This window comes from Lissotriton helveticus, chromosome 9, assembly GCF_964261635.1.
Source record: "Lissotriton helveticus chromosome 9, aLisHel1.1, whole genome shotgun sequence".
Lineage (NCBI taxonomy): Eukaryota > Metazoa > Chordata > Amphibia > Caudata > Salamandridae > Lissotriton > Lissotriton helveticus.
In genome coordinates, this window is record NC_136070.1 from 1,168,777,665 (window position 1) to 1,168,799,012 (window position 21,348).

At 44.5% G+C, this 21,348-nt stretch overlaps 1 protein-coding gene across 7 annotated transcripts in view; it reads right to left on the reverse strand.

Annotated features, from left to right (window-relative positions):
* Window positions 1–21,348, reverse strand: part of PRKCD (protein kinase C delta) — a 408,906-nt gene that overhangs the window by 90,417 nt on the left and 297,141 nt on the right. For all 7 annotated transcript variants that reach the window (XM_078661638.1, XM_078661637.1, XM_078661636.1 and 4 more), the window contains one exon: window positions 15,522–15,681. In XM_078661638.1, coding sequence (XP_078517764.1) covers window positions 15,522–15,681 — 160 coding nt within the window. The remainder of the gene's footprint in view (window positions 1–15,521; window positions 15,682–21,348) is intronic.

Sequence of the window (21,348 nt, forward strand, 5' to 3'; positions counted from 1 at the left end):
GTCTTCTAAATAGTGCAATGAGTATAGGAAAGTGCCCTAATAGTCCCCAATTTTCCCAGAGAATGCAGAGAAAGCATTACTATATGTGAAAAGGAAAATGTTGCAATTGTTTGCTGCATGTGTGGTTGAAGATTCACGTTCTGCATACTCCTGTCATCTAGTGTTCGGCCCAGATGTGTGCAAGTTGTTTTTCTTCAAAGAAGTGTTTCTAGTTACGAGGTACTGTGACTACTCCTCTTGTTGGTAAAATGCATGGGCATCAACTCCGTTGTTAGATTGTTTCCTTTTGACAACTGGGTTCAGAAGTGTCACAGTGCTCCCTTCTGTATTTTCTGCTTTGAAATCCCTGTACTCCCGTCTAGGGTCGACGCTTGGATCCTTCGACCGAGAGATCCTTCGACCGAGAGACTCTCCGGTCGACCTCAGCCACTTGTAGTGTCTCGTTATTAGGGGCCTCCCTGGTTCATCTCTTCCATTCTAGACAATGCTTCGACTGTGATGGAATGGACGACCTTCAGATACTATCCCTGGACTGACCTCCACCAGGTCTAGAATCTCGGTCTATCGCCCCACCATGAAGAGGCTGCCTGCAACTTCTGCCACTCTTTCCACAAAAATTAAAAACCCTCTGTGATTGTCGAGCTGCTGACTGAGGAGGCTTTTTCGCCCAATGGCAGTTATGGCTGCGACCTGGAGCTCGAGGAACTTCTGTCTGCACAACTGGTCATGTGTATGGCTCCCCCTCCCAATTCCCTCTCAACACCCCTTACATGTCGAGCAGCTCACTGCATAGAGGTGTTCAGTTGCTCCTCCTGGAGCCACAGAGGAAGGCTTCAGGTCCACCACCGCCTTTGGACCATGGTGGGCACCGAACCTCTGCTTCGGACGCGACGCCCAGCCTTGGTTAGGCGCTTGTAAAAAACATCAAAGCCAACTCACTCGGCACCAAATGCTCCACTCAGCACTGATCTGCAATTCTGAGCCAAAACTGTAGGTGTCTAAGCCAAAATCGACTTCAGTGCCAGCTGGAAAACCTCCGCACCGACAGCCGTTGAACCGATCCACCAAAAACTCCAAGACGACATTGATGCTCGGCAATAGCACATTGAGATTCACCTGCACAAGGGACGTCCCCATTCCGATTATACACTACATGGCAGGAGTATGCAGAGCATGTGTATCTACAGCCACACATGCCTTAAACATGGATATTCATGAGAAGTCAAAACATTGTAAGGCGTTTTAACCTATTCAGGCATAGAGAAGCTGGCACAGAGTCTTGATGATCTAACCAAAATAAAACTGTACCCTACAAAGCACTCTCAAATCCTTTTGAAAATATCCACAAATGATGCTTTCATAAGTTCCATAGGATGATTATTCAAACTGTGAATTTTGTTGCACGACGGGTTCCACCCATTTATTATGCCCAAATGTTTTGCTTTTTGGATCACCCGTTTTTGGGCCTTCTACTGTGGGCGAGTCTCACTAAAAAAGTCCCACCCACAATAATGACATGGCAAATGGACTGCACAAGAAAAAGCTGCTGCAACGCTGTAGGGATTATAATGAGTTCCTGTAAGAATTGCAATTAGTTTGTTTTATTTTCATCCAATAAGTTCCATTCTTAGTATATTAGACTCTTTACTAGTACAAAAACTGCCAACTAAAGTTAGTTTCACTTCATTCCAGGGTAAGTCTAACAGTACATTCTCTTGCTATTCCTTTCTTCCTTCAACTCAACCTCATTTGTGGGGGAACGGCCGGGCGGAAAGCTACCACTCCACAGGAACTACCCTACCCAGAAGCCCACGCTCCGCGCAGGTGCAGCGCTTCATCTGAGGGCACTAAATGCTTATTTAGTTAAGGCGGTTAGCTCCATTAACGTTGAAATTAATAGGGCGGAGCGCCGCTTATCACTAGGAGTGGGTACTGGTTTAGAGGATACACATGTCCCGGAGGTAGAGGTCACCACGAACAACGCTCAAGAACCTATTCCCCCCTGCAAGTCCGGTGACCCCTACCCACAACCAAGATCTATCAGTGAAAATTGAGGCTCCTCGATCACCATTACTTAGCGGGCCCCTTACCCCAAAAAGGAAAGGAATTGTAAGAAAGTCCAAACTAAACCAGGGACTATTCGTAAAACCAAAAAAGGCCCCCACTTGAGTCTCACAAGCACGGTATCCGAGAAAAACCCTGACTCATACCAGATGTCTGATGAGCAAGTCAATTATATTATAGCCCTTATAACTCAAAAAATGGAAGTAACCATTAAACCACTGGTTGATAAAATAAATAAACTTAAAGGAGAAGTCGCTAAACTTAGCAACACCCTAAAAGATGTTAGCGGATACATAAGGGTGAAGGCAAATGAAACACAAGGTGGGCAAAATCCAAGTTCATTTGCTCATCTGGGAGAGTGTCAAGTTGCAAAAATAGGAGTTAATCTAGATGTGAGTATTGGGTACGGAACGGCAGTAAATCCAACCCTCCCTGTATTGTTACGAGATTTTAGTGAGGATGCTGCCAGTGCTACTACTAGCACAGGTAATGCTTTACCTATATATCACCCAGGAACCCCTTTTGCCGGTGGATATACTATTGTCACTTGGAACATAGCCGGAATAGCAAGTAAGAATGAAATGTTAGGTTGGAAGGAGTTTATTAATTTATACGACATAGTTTGCCTGCAGGAAACCTGAGTACTGTCACTTTGATGGGTTTACCTCATATGATTAGCCCGCAACCCTTCTTCTTCTGGTAGAGCAAAGGGAGGACTGCTAATACTTTAAAAAAAATAACTTTCCCCCGAGAGTCAAAAGAACTATCAATATAGGGCATCGCTCGCAGTTATTTTGGCCACATCATAGGGACGGTCAGGATGTCCTACTGATGAATTTTTATAACAATATATTTAATTCCACCCGTCATAGTGTAGTTACGGATTTGAAACAGGAACTCGATAACTTGGCTAATGTGGATACCACTAACTTGGATATTGTATGGCTCTGTGATTTTAATACCCCTACCTGCCCTCTGTCTATGACAAAAGTTTGTGGGTTTCAAAATGATAAAGGTGATGACTACTTACATGTCCCACATACTTCCTATGGTGACACCCTAAATGCTGTTTTGGCAGAATTTGATTTAGACATTATGCAGTGTGCAAAGGATGGAAGCGGGCAGGAGATCCCAACCTTTACCGTAAGAACAGCACATAGTATTATTGACCATGTAATTGTTTCTGCCAATATTGTGAACTTATGTTCTACCCCGTGGATTGTTGACTTGTTGATGAGTGATCACAATTGCATTATTATGAGACTGCTTGTATGGGGGAACAAAACTGTTGAGCTATGTACGGTCATCAATAAAATTGCCCGTGCCGCCCAAACAGTACTAGAATTAAATGGAAGGGCACCAACTCTTGTGAAATAACTAAAAATATTGTACAGGCCTGTGGTAACAAAATTGAAAATAGCTTATTGGTTGAGACCGAACCAGATAAGATCTTGACCAATTTTAGTACAATCAATGATTCAATCTCGAAATTATTTACCGCGCCACCTTATAGGAAACAAACACAGGCCAGGGGTTGGTTCGACCATTCATGTACTGTCTCTTTGAATCAGCTGAAATAAGCACTTTCTAATAAGCCAAGGGATAATGCATTAGTTCATGATCTAAGAGTGGAATATATATCTAACCTAAAACGTAGGAAGATGGAGCTTCAACAGGAGGCATGGGATAACCTTGCACTAGCAGCAGATACAGCCAACAACAAACTGTTCTGGGATACAGTGAACTCTTAATTTCTTAAAAACGAATCCGTCCCAGAACTTTTATGTCATGTCAGCTGTGAGGAATGGGTGGTCACTTTACCAGTATTTTTAACACAAGGCATCTATCTATTAAGGACCCAACCAATTTACACAAATGGCCCATATCCCGTTAGACATTACCCTTGACGAGGTCATGATAGGCATAGGAAGCAGTAAAGGGGAGAAAGCACCGGGTACGGATGGTATTCCTATCGATGTATATAAATCAATACCAGAACTATGGGTTCCGATACTAACAAGAGTTTTCAACGATGCAGTTACCGAGGGTTGCCCTTTCACTTGGGGGGGATCTGTTATTATTCCCATCTACAAAAAGGGCAACAAATCTGAAGCCAATTTCCCTACTCAACTCCTTAGTCAAAATCACAAGTAGGGTTTTTTTGTTAAGATTGGAGGAGTGGGTCGTGGACAATGGTATTTTGGCTCAGGCACAATACGGTTTTAGAAAAGGGTTGTATCAACCTGGAGCTCTTAGTCGGAAAATACACACGTGCTAAACAGGGACAGCTCTTTTTATGCTTTGTTGATTTGAGCAGCGCTTTTGATTTAGTGGCTCACGTTATTTTATGGCCAGTCTTGTTTAATCTTGGTGCCCCGAAACCCATTGTTTACTTTTTAGCCAGGCTGTACGAAAAAATTATCAACCAAAGTACGGTACGGCCAGATGGGCAAATGTACCCCTAATTTTAACGTAAAACGTGGCATTCGCCAAGGCTGCGTTCTAGCCCCGTTGCTTTTTACCCTATTTATTAATGAAGTTGACGTAGCACTTAAATTGATACAGGTGGATTCCTCACTAGTGGAAGGCAAGGAAGTCCCAGTCCTGCTTTATGCGGACGACGCTGTGCTTTTATCTAGAACGCTGGTAGGCCTCCAGAGGTTAATCGATGGGTTTGCGGTTTTTATCAGTAAGAGGAAGCTGATGATTAATAAGGCAAAAACATTTACAATGGTATGAGGTCCGAAATACAAGAGTTTGAAACCATTTGTTATTGAGGGCAATAAAGTAACGTGGTTAATTTCTGCTATTTAGGTATTTCCTTTTCTTCCGATGGGAAATGTAACCACGAAATGTCTCATGTTCGGGTCAAAATGAGCAAAAGTATATATGGTGTTTTTAAATTTGATTCTAATCTGGGGGATCGTCGCATTAAAGACATGGTTAATATTTATAAAGCAAGATGCACATCAGTTGCGCTTTATGAGGCTGGGGTATGGGGACTCCAACCTTGCTGCGATTTACAAACGGAAGAGAGTTCTTTTAAAAAAAAGCTTTTATGCCTCCCGGTCTCGGCCTCCTCCGAACTCATTCACTGTGAAGTGGGTCTTAACTATCTGACGGATTTAATAGCTTTGAGACCCCTTCTGTTATGGAGATCCATATGGTTAAAGGAGGAGACTATTTTTACTAAGTCTATTATTAATGACTGCCTGCAATTGGATAATTACCTAAAGATCCCCAGGCTTAATTATTTAGCTAATTCTTTTGAGGTCATATTCGATCGAACAATCTTAGAAAATCAAAATGAAGTATCTGGTTTGTCCAAACAGGAGTTAAAGAGTACCTTCCTGTGCTATAAGAACGAATGCAGGCTGAAAATAGTAGGGAAGCAAGCCACGTATCAGCTTTACCATCTGCATATAGATACGGAGGGCTTCCAAACTTACCTTTCACTTGTCACGAGACCTTCCCATCGCTATGTTCTAACTAGAATGAGGTTAGGCCTTGTGCAACATTTAGTAACATTCCCTATGATGAAACAGCGCCCTGTCTCCCCATGCCCTTGTGACGGGAATACAAAGCAGAGCACCTTGCACTTTTTACTTTTATGCGATTTGTATGTGTCTTTTAGAATTGCTGATCTTAAACCATTGTTTAAAAAGTATGATGCCAAAACCACTAATGCTGCTATGACCCTACTTTTTACGCTAAGAGAACCTGAGATTTGTTTTTATATTGCAACATTTATTTTAAGTTCAATTAACGTTAGGAAGAGTATGTTGTTTTAATGTAAGTTATCTCCCTTAAGTTTGGGGATGGTCTTACTAATTAAGCACTTTGCATTTTACACTTTGCACTTTCTGAAGCCTATGTGTTTTGGATCCTGTCACCAACAACCATATAATGCTGCTATGAGTTTATTGTTTACATTAGGAGAACTGATGTTGTGCCATTTTTTTCTTATTGAAAAGTTCCTAGGAGTCTACTGTTTTCACTAAGAGAAATGACGTAGCGTATGATGTTTTAATGGAATTAGTTTCTTGTTATTCATTTCCTTTATGGATGTCGATTCTTTTATTAATAGTTTTTTAATGCATTTTGATCATGTATTGTGCTTTTATGGTTGTTTTGTTTCAACTGTATAAAGCTTATCGATTGAATTGAGTAAGTGCACATTCATCTTAACTTGTTAACCACAAATTCTCCACTCTGAGGCTAATCTGCAGTCCTAAATTAAGACCGACGTGTGAAACGCATATTCTTAGCATGAATATGCTACATTTTTGAAAAATGGAAACTAACCTTTTCAGAAAATATAATGTATGCATAGGAATGATAACTGCATGGGATGGAAAGGGCAAAACACCCCCTGGGAGTAATTTCCATGGCTGTTCCACCAAAAGGAAGTTTAAGCTCCCAAGTACTCTGCCATTAGTGGAGGTTGGCAGCTAAACCAATATCCTCACTAGAGTATCTCTGTTTGCAGCCTCACACTTCTAATGAAATGGTGTTGCTAAAACCTGTAAAGAGGAACTAGGTGCAAGAAGATGTTCCTGTTTTCACAATTAACCACACATTTTGAAAGCATACACTGGTTAAAATGATATGTCATTATGCATCCAGTCAAAAGTTAATTTCACAATTGAGCCCTCTCTCTGTACCAGGCTCAGAAACACTTTTGATAGAAATGCTGAACTGTGACTTGTTTACAAAGCAACATGATGGATGTTGCAAATATCAAAAGAAAGAATTAGTTCAGGCAACAGTAAGATGATGAGCAGGTTAAATTAGTTTTCTAACTGCAAAAAAAAAAAAAATCTAATATGAGTCTCTTAAAGATGAAAGGAGAACTAGATAGGAAAAAACAACGAAGTGTAATCCGGCTGTGCTTCAACGCCGGAGTTACAGCGGAGCTGGTTGTTTGTTGTGAGAAGAGTGAGGTGCTATGTGAAGTGCAGAGTATGTGTTAAAAAAGTCTTTAGGAATGCCCTTATAAAAGTTTTAATAGAAGGGTCCTAAGACTTGGGTAAAAAACTCTTTAAACGGGATCAACATGAGGTTTAAAATGTACCCCTGTATCCCTTTTTCAATTGTAGGTCTACTAGTAGACCTACAATTGAAAAAGGTGTTGAAGCAAAGCCGGATTACACTAGGTGATCCGGCTGGGCCCCCGATGATGAAGCATGTCACCTACCAGGTAGGTGGGTGAGGGGTTTCCTAAAAAACAACGTGTGTTGTTTGCGCTCCTTTTCAAATAACAGTTTGGGTTAAAAATACTAACCTGAACCCACTGAAAAACGTGTCCTCCTTGTTTACTGACGTTATACCCAGGGAAAGGGACACGTTTCTTTTTCCTCCCTCTCTTGTTGTTCTCATATAGGTCTAAGAAGGGCATGGGGTGTGTGAAGGAAAGGCACAACAGATCAGCAAGAAGCCATTGAGTTAGAATAGGAGTGAACAAATTCTGTTAAGTGTCTCATTTAATCAAAAGGCTCCAAGCAAAGGAGGAAAGAAAGGTATCAGATGGTTGGCAAGAAGGAGAATTAAACAGGAATAAAAGGAACAAAAACTGAGAATGTCCAGGAATGCAAAACTACGACGGCACTGCAGAAAGAGGAGAATGCGATCAATATTCTACATAGAAAAGAGTATAACACAGAATTGAAAAACAGTGGTTACTTGAGCTAACAAGAGCAGTTTGTTTCGAAGAGTTAGTTGTGGAAGCCAGTTCAGATTAGGATATGTAGTCAAATATTGAGCACATCCTATGGTAAGCCTGTGTTCATGTTGCTAGATTTGAACATGCCAAGAACTTGGAAAGTGAAGAGGGCGTGAAAGGTTCAAGAGCAGACCTGGACAACGTAGACGTTAGCTACTCTTCGATGTCAAGCCAGTACCAGAAAACGTGTTTAACCTACACAAGACAGCTTTCCTCATGGAGACAATGGCACTAAAACATTCAATAATTTGGACAAATGGGGATATAAATGAGGGTTTATGCATATATGTATGCATGTATGTATGCTCCATTCATATAGCCGGAACCTAAAAAAAAAGGTTCTTGCGGGCTTGGCAGTGTCAAATGCCTATAAGTGTTATTGGGCTGATGCATCAGTCTTAGGAAATAGGGAAAGCACCCAAAAATGTGCCTCACTACACAGGAAGTGAATCCAACAGCAAATATTCATGCCAGGGCAGAAACAAGGGATTAGGTGGCAAATTACACCTAGATCCTAATCGGATATTATCCTTTAAGATAGCACACCACCACCGCCAACCCTTTATGATGATCAGTCAAGTATGTCTGTCTACAGCTTGATTGCAGTGTAAAGGCTACAATCTTTCCTTTTTAATTATTTGGGGTGGACCTTGCATTTGCACTCACAGGTCTTGTTATATTTATGTTGCTTCAAGATGACCTAGACTTAATGCTGCCCTCGATATAACATAAATATAAACTGCATGAACGATTTTGAAACAAGTCCCAGCTGTATTGAAATATGAAGTTACAAATGCTTCATTCTACACTTACAAGCCTAAGTTATTTCTTCTTGGCTTATGTGCATGTGCTGAATCCACACACAGGGTCTTGAGCCCCCTTCAGAGTGTTGAGGAGCTCAGGGTGTGATAGGTCAGTGAGAGCTCAAGGAGTCTGCCTTCCAGGAAATTTTCAGAGCCCTTCTGAACTTCAGTCCTGTGCTTTTTCCATTCTGATCCAGGGAAGAGATTTGAACAGCCTTCAGACTTAAATGATCTACTTGGCTGGCTGATTTGGATAACGCAGGCCCTTGTCTAGAGTGCCAAAGTGGGCGCAAAACAACAGGTTGCAATGCAAGCATTCCTTCCATCATTTTCTTGTGTTTGATTTTGTAATGTAATATATTTAGGACAAAATTGAATATGCTACTTACCAGTATGCATCTGTTCTTGGCATGTAGGGCTGCTAACATTCATATCTTAGCATTAGATCGCCGCCTAGTGTTGGGCTCGGATGATTGCACATTGTTGTCCTGGAAGAGTCTTCGAAGTATCCTGAGATAGGTGGCTCCTCCCCTGGACTACAGTGCGCATGGGCATCGGCTCCATCCCCAGATTGTTTTTCGCCATTGTGGCAGAAGATGGAGTGAAAAGTGTAAAGGATGTCCATGCTAATGAATAAATACAATAGTATATCTGCAGCTGCGACAGGCACCGGGGAGGAGGGTGGGCGATATGAATGTTAGCAGCCCTACATGCCAAGAACAGATGCATACTGGTAAGTAGCATATTCAGTTCGAGGCATGTGGGCTGCTAAATTCATATCTTAGCATAGAATACATAGCAGTCCCTCCATCAGCGGCGGTTGCCCGTGCCAGCTGCAGAAACCTGAAAAAGTGTCTTGAGAACAGCCTGTCCTACAGCTGCTTGCTGCTTGGAATGCACATCAACACAGTAGTGTTTTGTGAAGGTATGTGGTGTGACCCACGTGGCTGCTCTGCAAATATCCTCTAAAGCAATGTTCCCTAGGAAAGCCATGGATGCCCCCAGTTTGCGTGTGGAGTGCGCTCTGGGGGGTATTGTTAAAGTGCGCTTGGCTTTTTGATAACATATCTGGATGCACTTAACAATCCACCTGGCTATCCCTGCTTTGGAAATTGGGTTGCCTTTGTGTTGTGGTGCGAAGGCAACAAAGAGTTGTTTTGACTTTCTAAAGGGTTGTGTTCTGTCTATGTAGTACATCAACGCCCTCCGTACATCTAAGGTATGGAGCATTCTTTCCGCCACCGTTTGCGGGTTTTGAAAGAATGCTGGTAAGTCAATAGTTTGGTTTAGATGAAACTGTGACACCACCTTCGGAAGGAATTTGGGGTTAGTGCGTAGCACTACCCTATTTGGATGAATTTGAATGAATGGCTCTTGGATTGTGAGCGCCTGCAGCTCACTGACACGCCTCAGAGACGTAATAGCTATAAGGAAAGCTACTTTCCACGTAAGGAACTGGAGTTCACACGAGTGCAGTGGCTCAAATGGTGGTCCCATCAGTCTGGTGAGGACGACATTGAGGTTCCACACTGGAGCTGGCGGTGTCCTTGGGGGAATGACTCTTTTCAGACCTTCAAGGAAGGCTTTAATGGCGGGCACTCTGAAGACAGAGAGGTGCTGCCTGTTCTGAAGATAAGCCGCTATGGCGGATAGATGTATCCGAATGGAAGTGTACGCCAAATTGCACTTGTAAAGATGCAACAGATAGCAGATGATGTTGGGGATAGATGCATCAAGCGGGTTGATGTCATTGGCTGTACAGTAGATGACAAAACGCTTCCACTTTGCAGCATAGCATGCTCTAGTAGTTGGTTTCCTCGCCTCCTTGATGATGCTCATGCATTCTGGAGGCAGGTTAAGGTACCCAAACTCTAGGACCTCAGGAGCCAGATCGCCAGGTTGAGCTGTTGCGGATCTGGATGCTGAATTTCTCCATGGTTCTGCGTCAAAAGACTGGGCGTGAGACGCAGTCTTTGATGCGGCACCACTGAGAGTTCGAGGAACGTGGTGTACCATGCTTGGCGCGCCCACGTTGGAGCAACTAGGATGAGAGTCATCTCGTGCTGCCGTAGCTTTCTTGCGACCAGCGGTATTAGAGGGGCTGGCGGAAAAGCGTACGCAAATTTGCCTGACCAGTTCATCCATATCGCATTCCCCTGCGACTGTGGGTGAGGGAACCTGGCGGCAAAGTGTTGGCATTTTGCGTTCTCTTTTGTGGCAAACAGGTCTATCTCCGGATGACCCCACTGCTGGAAGTACGGGTGGAGGACAGATGGGTGTAACTCCCACTCGTGCATTTGATGGCTGTACCTGCTGAGCAGATCCGCCATCTGATTGTCCTTTCCTGGGAGGTGTTCTGCCATGAGGAAAATGTTCCTCTGAATGGCCCACTTCCACATGCTCTGAGCCAGATGAGACAGCTGTGGCGAGTGGGTGCCTCCCTGCTTTTGAATGTAGTACATCGCGGTCATGTTGTCCGTCCGGACTAGCACGACCTTGTTGCACAGATGTACAATGAAGGACTTGAGCGCCATGAAGATTGCCATCAGTTCCAGATAGTTGATGTGCATCTTCTGTTGCTGCGTTGACCATAGTCCCTGCACTGTGTAAGTGAGCACATGAGCTCCCCATCCCTGGAGAGATGCGTCCGTTGTCAGGACAATCTGCGGCACAGGCTCTTGGAACAGTCGGCCCTTGCAAAGGTTGTGTGGAGTCCACCAATGCAGAGAGTCGTATGCCCGACTGGTAACCAACACTAGGTCTGTCAATTGTCCACGAGCCTGTGTCCACTGATTCGCTAAGCACTCCTGGAGCGGGCGCATGTGTAGCCGTGCGTGAGGGACAATGAAGATGCAGGAGGCCATCATGCCTATCAACTGCATGAACACTCTCGCTGGAAGCGAGTGTTGTGGCCTGAACCTTTGGATCAGGGCCTGCATGCTGTCTATCCTGACTTGGTTTGGCTGAGCCATGGCCGTCAGGGTGTTGATCGTTGCACCTAGGAACTGCCGGACATGTGCCGGCTGAAGATGCGATTTTGGGTAATTTAGGGAGAAACCCAGATCGTGAAGAAGGTGAATTGTAGTTGACATGTCCGCGGCGCACTGCTGCTCTGACTTGGCTTGTACGAGCCAGTCGTCTAGGTAGGGGTAGACATGGATGTTCTGCCTCCTGAGGTGCGCCGCTACTGTCGCCAGACACTTGGTGAACACCCTCGGGGCTGTTGTGACTCCGAAGGGTAGGACCTTGAACTGGTAGTGCCTGCCTTGAATAGTGAACCTGAGGTATTTCCTGTGTGACGGGTGTAGTGGAATGTGGAAATACGCATCCTTGAGATCTAAGGTTGCTAAGAAGTCTCCTTGGTTTAGCAAGGGAAGAATCTGTTGCAGTGTAAGCATGTGGAAATGTTCCGATAGTATGTACAGGTTGAGGGGGCGTAGATCTAGAATGGGTCTGAGAGATCCGTCCTTCTTTGGAATAAGGAAGTACAGGGAATATACCCCTGTGCCTTCCTCTTCCACCGGCACTTGCTCGATTGCTCCCTTTTGCAGCATCACCACTACCTCCTGCTGCAATAAGAGCAAGTGCTCTGCGGACATAGGCCTTTGCCTTGGCGGGATGTTGGGTGGAGTGGACTTCAATTCTAGGCAATAACCATACTGGACTAGTTGTCGCACCCACCTGTCTGTGGTGATGTTTTTCCAGACGGGCAGGAACTGCTGCAGTCTCCCCCCGACAGGTGTTAGGTGGTCGGGGGGCAGTGACAGAGAGTCACTGTTTGCTTGGAGTAGAGGAGCGGGGGTTGTTGTTTCCTCTGCCGCGACCTCTGTTGCTTTTATTCCTGTAACCTCCCTTGTTCTGTTTCGTGAACGAGGATTGTGCTCCACCTTTTTAGAACTGGGATTGTTGACCCATTTGTCCTCTGGTGACCCCACGTGCACCTGAGCGACGAAAATTGCTGCCACGAAACTGTTGAGACTGCAGGGCCCCCATGGATTTAGCAGTTTCCGTGTCCTTTTTTATTTTCTCTAGGGTGGTGTCAACATCCGGACCAAACAGACTATCAGGATTGACCGGTTGATTAAGAATTGTTGTCTGAATATCCGGTTTAAAGCCTGAGATGCGTAGCCACGCCTGTCGTCTCAGCATAACGCTAGTGTTGACAGCCCTAGCAGCTGTATCTGCAGCGTCAAGCGCACACTTGATGGCTGCGTTTGAGATTAGCTTCCCTTCGTTAATGAGCAGTTGTGTAGCTTCTTGGAACTGTGGAGGCAGGTGTTGTACAACCTGTTCTAGGGTGTCGTAGTGTGCCCTATCGTAACGCGCCAAGAGCGCCTGTGTATTGGCGATGCGCCAAAAGTTTGATGCCTGTGCAGCTACTCTTTTGCCCCCTGCCTCTAGCACTTTGGACTCCTTATCCGGGGGAGGAGCTTCACCCTTTGTCTGGGAGTTGGCACGCTTCCTGGCATTGGCGACCACAAGAGAGTCCAGTGGCAATTGTCCCCGGATGTAGGCGGGGTCCGCAGGTGCAGGCCTGTACTTCTTTTCAATGCGAGGGCTGACCACTCTCGCTCTTGTAGGCTCCTTAAAAATGTCCCCAGCATGTTTGAGGACTCCTTTTAGCATAGGAAGTGTCTTTACTGTCCTTTCAGAGACTGAAAAGGTGTCGAAAAGGAAGTCTTCCTCAACCGGGTCGGCATGCATGTCCACATCATGATTGGCTGCCGCCCTTTCAAGTAGTGCATGAAAGCCTGCTGAGTCCTCAGTCGGGGATGCACGTGCATTAAAGAGCTGCGGGTCCTGCCCCACACCCTGGGTGTTTTGGTCACCAGTGTCATCGTATGAATCCGGTTGTGCATCAGGTTCATCGATAGGGAAATTGTACTGCTCGTCCTCATCATACCCCTCACCCGCAGAGTGTTCTGGGGAGGGAGTAGGGCTCCGTCTTGGAGGAGGCTGGATTGGCTCCGTGAGGCCTGAGGCGTCAAGGGGCACCCTCTTCTTTTTCAGTGGGATGACATAGGAGTCCACTGGCTCCGAAGTGATTTTCCTCTTATAGAGGGTCAGCTTGCCTGTGTCAGCGTCGATGAAATGCTCTGAATCGTCTTCTGATTCGAGTACCCGACGTGGAAGCGGGCCAGCCGGCGAAGAAACTTGTTTCGGAGCCGGTTTGGTTGAAAACGCTTTCGGCGCCTCCTTAGGTGGCAAAAGAAAGAGAAGTTTCCCAGAAGGCTTTGCTGGAGTGTCCGTTTGCGGCTGCGGCGATGGTATCGGAGCCGACGGGGCAAAGGCTTTCTCCCTGATTCTTTGCAGTGAGTCTGCGATGAGGGACGTCTCACTCACAGTGGGTTTCGTCGCTGACGAGGATGGTCTGATCGGTCCCTCGGATCCGACGTCCTTGTGGGCCTTGTGCGCTTTGGGCGCGGAACCCGTCTTCACCGCCTCCGATTCCTGAGTCCGGGGCGCAGACTTCTTGTGCGGAGCCTCCTTGGAGCCGACTTTGGCGGGCTTGGACGGCGTCGTAGCCGCTGACCCGTGCCGACCATCTTTCTTGGAGGACCCCTCCTCAGGCGTCGGTTTCGATTTCGCAGCATCGGAATCGACGGACTTCTTCGGCTTCTGCGGACCGGAGGTCGACGGAGCCGATGGGGTAGCGGGCACCGTCTTTTTCACCGGCACGGCAGCCATCTTAGGGACACTCGAGTCCTTAAGTTTCGGTTTCGTTTTCGGGTCGGCCATTTTAGGTGTCGTCGATCCCGATGGTTTCAGTTTCATTTTCGAAACAGTCTGCTCAGCAAGTGAGTCCGTAGCCGGGCCCGAAGGCGGGGCTGTGGCTTGCGGCAACGGGTCTTGGGTAAGGCCGACAGGCGATCCCGTGTCCCGGTCGGTATCTTCGTAACCTTCGGGGCAGAGCTCGTCCCCCGAGCTGTCTGCCGCGGCCCCATAAATCTCATCGTCGTCTCCTACCTCTTCGACGTATTCAAGGCCGTGACCCGCGACTCCGTCGTCGTCTCCCGGATCCGCCTCGACCTCCGTCTCTGGTGGGGAGATTTGTAGATGGTGACCCTGGACCTCTTCGTCCTGGTCGCCGAAGATGTTCTCCGGATCCGGGGCCGCTTGCTTAGCTTCCAAGCGCACCGCGCGCCGAAGCTTGAGAGTTTTCTTGGAGCGGAACTGCGCACACAATTTGCACTTTCCGTCGTCGTGGTCAGGCGAAAGGCACTTGTTACAGACGGGGTGTAGATCGATGTGTGGGTACTTGGACCCACAGAGCGGGCAGTACTTAAACGGGCTCCGCTCCATGTCCGAAAAGGCTTGCAGTCGTGTCGCGATGAGAAGGCCTCAAAGTTCAGAGAGCGAAGAAAACTCCGCTTATTCCGGCTCCAAGAGACGGAAGACTCGAGACCGTGCGCAGACAATACCGACGCAATGAAATCGAGGCCTTTTGGCCGCTAAAAGTTAGTTTTACTTGGTTCCGACAGTAAGACGTCGAGACCACATCCGAACCCAATGGCGGAAAAAAACAATCTGGGGATGGAGCCGATGCCCATGCGCACTGTAGTCCAGGGGAGGAGCCACCTATCTCAGGATACTTCGAAGACTCTTCCAGGACAACAATGTGCAATCATCCGAGCCCAACACTAGGCGGCGATCTAATGCTAAGATATGAATTTAGCAGCCCACATGCCTCGAACATTTAACTTTCAAAACGATGCGAGTGGTCTCATTTGTAAATCGCCCATTGTAGTAATTGAACTAACATAATAGGGGTTAAAGCGCCTGTTTCCCCTGAAATGTGGCAATTGAAGTTCTTAAGTTGTCCACGCCTGTTTTCACATTTCTGTAAAGGAAGTTAATCTGTTTGCCTGTGGATTTTCCCAAGAATATGCAACAAACCATCTCACCAAAAGCCAACAACTCAAGCTCCTTACCAGACAAATTCTTTACAGACTGAGCAGAATGTGGGCTGTCTGAAGAATATAGCAGTGAATTCATGGTTCTTGATGTAGTGGATTTTAGCTTGTTTAATGGCTCCTCTCCTCCGGTTGATGGTCACTAATCCCTCATCTTCTCTTACGGGCTGCTTGGAATCTGGGTACAGAAAAAGGCATGAGATGTTATAGAGTACAAGAAGTCACTGAGGGTTAACAAAAATGCACATTAGTATTTGAGAAACAGTACACAGTACATTGTCTACGATATTTAGAGATGTTCCCACAATAGAACAGAAAGTTTCAGACCAGTTGGCCTGCAAATTTTCTCCAGGATACAAGGAGACAGTCTTTGGAGAAAACCATCAATAATTTAATTACAATTTAACAGCACTGCAAACAAAGTGTTCGAATTTAAATACAAATGATTCTGCTTTTTACTTTTGATAGGGGTCCAAATGTACAGTACAGGAACAGAAGATGGACAGAAATCGAAGGACACAAGAAAAGAGAGGGCTGGTCAAATTAACAGGGGATCTCAATTAAAAAATATATACAGCTTCAGCTGTATGTTGACGAGCATTGCGATGGCAGGCGTGCCTTATACGGATACCATTATCGAACATTCTTTGCTCTCAGTCCAGTATTTTTCTGGTCGGTCTTTCTTCCACTCGCACTACCCGTCACTCCTTCCTTTATGGCAATGGATTCTCGACGCTCTTGTTTTCTGCTGCTATTTACTTGTTACTCAAACTTTACATGTGACATACGCTCTCCATCTGACATGATGTCCACTACTATCCGCATCGTCTTCTTCATAATACACATGCCCTTTGCATCCATTACCCTTCAACCTTAAACACCAGGACACGCTAAATTTAGCTTTTAAATAGTTAAAATGTAGGACTATCCCATACACATCTGGAAGGATTATGATTTATTTTCAGAGCTAAAGCGCCTAGACACCTGAGGGTAGTAGCGAGATCTATAAATGATATTTCCATTTCATCAGGCAATGTGAAATCCATTCTGTTTAATTCGGTCACAAAGAGCGGATTTGTGCATGTGATAAGCAAACTTCGCTATCAAGAGGTTTCATGTCATGTGTTACTCCTAGAAAACCTGATTATTTAGTCTACAGCACTTTGCATTCTGGGATTTGCAGTTTTATGTTTTCTATTACATATAGCACAGTGGCGGCTGGTGACATTTGAAAGTGGCGTTGTGTAGCGCGCGTGCCCGACCCCCCCTGAAAAAATTTAAAATCGAGTGGACATATGGTCAGTGACTGCATACACCTGCTCTAACTGTACTCGGCAACCAAATGCGACAAGAGTAGGAGATCCTCTGAAAGATGACATTAACCCAAATGTTGTACTTGCACACACAAGATGTCATTCTTCGCTAACCCTTTGTGTATCGAATGAACAAACGTGTTTCCCGACAGGGCTGCATCACTACTACACATTTACATCTGCCTCGGCCAAAAAAATGAATGCATACCAAGCAAGAGAATTCGTACCCATTTAGTATTGCCCTTTGGCCTTGCCCATCAAACTCACAAATCAATTTTAACAAATGTATCCAACAGAAATCTAATTTCACTCACTCTACCAATCGGACATCTCCACAAACCGAGCGAGACTCAGTTTGTCGTGGTATCAACCAAACCATTTTGGATAAGTCACCACCGGACCGGAATACTAGCGCAAATCCATACTAACAGATTGTGTTTTAACTCAAATAATAAGAACCATAAACTATAACAGCATTGGAGCAGAGAAGCATGAAAAGATTTTTAACTAGTATGTTCAACATTTTAGATTTGTTACATGTCTCACAAGTCATACAACAATTTTCAAAATAGAAAAATAAAGCTTTTGAATTCGGTGGGGGGGGAAGCGGGATAAATAAAATAAATAAAAGTCAAACTTTTACTTACCTTCTTCCCGCCTTCAAGTTCCGACTCCGAGACTCCACCAGACTCCCTACTCCCGCCGACGCCGTCCTGTTCTTTTGAATTCCGACTTCCGAGTCGTGCTCGTCGTCACGGAGGAAGGCTGCAGGCAGCCTCCCTCCCCTCCACCACAGCACAGCGCTGTGATTGGTTCGGCCTGCTGCCCTACCCGCGTCATTTCTCTCTGTATGCTGCAGCATACAGAGAGCAGGGAGAGTGGGAGGGGTTACTCGAGGGCAGGGGGGAGCGGCTTGCCCACTGTTTTTAATACAGTTAATACTGTCTCTTTGGACAGCCTCTCAGGCTGCCCAAACAGACAGTATTAACAACAGTGGGGAAAGCCACTCCCCCCTGCCCTCGAGTAACCCCTCCCACTCTCTCACGCAGAAACTTCTGCTTTCTCGCCGTGCGAGAAGGCAGAAACAAATGGTAGTTCTCTACTATTTGTTTCTGCCTTCTCGCACGGCGAGAAAGCAGTGGGGCGGCGCCCAAACGGCCCCATGGAGGATCCGCCACTGATATAGCAGGTTAAATAACCCCGAATACAAGATGCTGCTGGGTGAATGGCAGGACTAACTTCCGGGGTCACACATTACACAGGAGCACCAGGGAACGATGATAAATGTATACATGGATTTTAATCCATGCCAAGCAAAAACTCACAACTCTCGTAATGATTTAGTAATTTTGTAATTGTTTATAAAAGAAAAGCCGAGTTTCTGGCTCATGTTGTCTTGGATTTTTTGATTCTGTGGGGGAAGAACAGTCCAGTTGAAGAGAGCAAGGAACTTGTTTTAATTTCATTAGAGACATCTTGGTGCTTCTGGGTGAAACATTAACATTATAACGAACTCGGACTCTCAACTGCAGAACAGTACTGCCAAGGTTGCCATCCAAAGGCATCAACCACACAGCAGCTGGCCAGCCAAAATAAAAGACCACAAAAGACTGACAAGAATTTATTATTAATGATGCTTGTGTTTACCGGCCCGAAGTCAGAGCAGCAGACTCCAAACTCTCTCTGTTCATCACCAACCTGTGCTACATTCAGAGATTTGTAACATCATGGGGGTGGGGCTCTCTGTGCACTATGGCCCATTTAGGTTTAAAGGGAAGAAATGCCTGCCATGCTGTACCCGAGTAAGGGTTCCACACCTCAGGTCCAGTTGCATTCTATTTAACCTGGATTCTTTTTGCAACTTTTATATAGCACCTTCGTGCATTAATGTGTAGTGTTTTATTAAACTCCAAAAATGATAAACAGCCTTTCAATTATTATTTTTCTTTTTAAGCGTTTTTGTTTTGTTGCAGTATTCGTGAACAACAATCTATTTCTTCGTTCTCCATTCTGTATATATGTTCAAATTACCATCACAGCAACCTCTGAGATACTAGAATAATCACTTTATTAGGAGCTGTAAAGAATTCTGCTCGGACACCTTGGTGAAGTCCTGGTGCTAGAATTTTTTTTGGGTCTGGCGTAAGAGCGCAACAGCCTAGAGGTGTCCTGTTATTATTTTAACTGGTGATTCGCAAACTGTGGGTGTTCATTGGTTGAATGCAAGCTAAATTTTCGTGGGTCGAGAAAGTTCAAGCAATGAAAATGCCTGTAAATTCTATACCTATCTTGCCACATGTATTGCACTTCAAATACATAGGTCAAACGTCTGGCAATAGCTTCTGACAAATTATTGCTAACTTTTTTAATTTTTTGCATGGGGATTGAGGTTTAAAAACTCCTCTCACTTTGCAGTCAGAGAAAGAAAATTATAGTGTAATATGTGACAATCGGCTGGGGCACAGGGAGAATGAAAGAAAGGCAGTAGCTTGTCACTTCTTGTAACAAAATGTAAATAACTACCTGTAAAGGAACTGTGCACAATGAGCAGTCAGAATAGTAAAGATGACGCTCTTTTTTGTTTAATAATTCCAATGTGTGATGTAAACAAAGATTTTATTAGCATCAAAGCAAATCAAGACTTTTTTCATGGTGATGCACATGATACATATTTACTGAAACCCGATTTTCAGACACTACCTTTTGTGTGCAACATAGTTGTAGCAGTAAAACTGTATGTACGAGTATGGTTAGTGGGCATTTCAATGAAACATGTGCTGTCTGTAAATGGCAGTGCGCTACCACGCACTATTTTATTTATATTAAAAAACACTCGCCTCATGTCCATTAACCCCTTGCATGCTGCCGCGATTCTGCGCCTGTGCGGCAAAATCGCGAGTGGGCGGGTTTATGACGGCCCCCAGCCGTCATCAGCACACGAGCGCCGTAGTGCATGACGGATGGGGGCCATCATCAGCATGCAAGGGGTTAAAGCTAGGTGGGTCACAAATGTTTGTCATTTGAAAGAATTGAGTCATGGTTCTAAAACGTTTGGGAAGCACTATTTTAAAATATACCTGGAGTGGGATTTGGCCCCGCCCAGAGGAGTACTATTGTCTCACCTCATGCTATTTATTATTATTTGCTGTATCATTGACTCTTGCAGAAGATGCCTTAGTTCTAACATAAGACGGACTATATTGCATCGGAAAAGTACATTCAATTTTCATTCTTGTTTCCCACATTCAAACTGTATCTCCTATATGTTTTCTATAAAGAAAACTAATCATTTTCACTACTCTAATAGTAGCACTGGCAAAGCCAATAGAGCTGGCTTTAAAGTGCTAGACAGATGTTGTGCCTGCAATGCCTATAAACAACATTTGTGAAGGTCTGTTTAAATGGGAGGGGCATATTAATGTCAGACCTATTGGGATTGCCAATGGTTTTTCTGGCTCTGTCCCGCACTTGTGGAAGCTCTTCCTTGCTTTCTCTTTCCCAAAGTCCCCACCCTCTACACTGGCTAGCGCTCAGATAGAGTTGTTTCAGGAATAAACGTTTGCCCCAAAATTGTTCCACCTAAAACACCGAGTTAATTATTGCCAACGTTATCCATGTTTCACTCACCAAATTATTCCTTCCTTTAATTACCTAAGGTAATTCAACTTTTAGCCGGATTACATTGCTTTTGATTATTTTCTTCTTTGGAAAAAAAAAATATATAGAATATATATATATATATATATATATATATATATATATATATATATATATATATATATATATATATATATATAAATAATCAAGCCATCTACAAGAAACACACACATATAAATACACGCACCCATATATACATATATTATGAAAACCCTGCTGTCACTTTAAAATTCGAACTGTTGGCCACTAGTCCCTCTTCAATGTTTAAAGCTACGTTGATTTTAAAAGCTAAACGAACCCATCCCTTGCAATGCTGCATATGATTAAGCCTCGTGGAGGCGAAACGCCTCATGCTGTGCTATGCTGTCTCCAATAAAGAAACTAAAACAGCACGATTGGAGTGGCCGTTCGTGAGTTACTGGTTGTAGCTTAGATGGTGATATATATATATATATATATACACATACACACACACATATATATATATATATATATATATATATATATATTATGGCTGCTTTTACCCGTTATGAATATGGTTACTGCTAAGAGTGCTCGTCACCCTTCGGGCACCTTGCAGCTATAATATTAATTAATTAATATATATATTATATATATATCATTACATAACAGGTGTATTTGTAAAGTCCTGGCGCTGAATAACAGATGTTTATTGTTACCCAACTCAATGGTACTCATTTTATCGATTTCAGATGGATGAAAGTTTGAGTGGACCCGCCGGGATTTGAACCTGTGACCATGAGGTCGAACACAGGGCCCTGCAGTGGCTGGTTTAGTCCACTGCGCCACCAGACCAGGGAATTGTAATTGTTAAATGTTTGTACATGTTACTTATTACCAAACATCTTTAAACT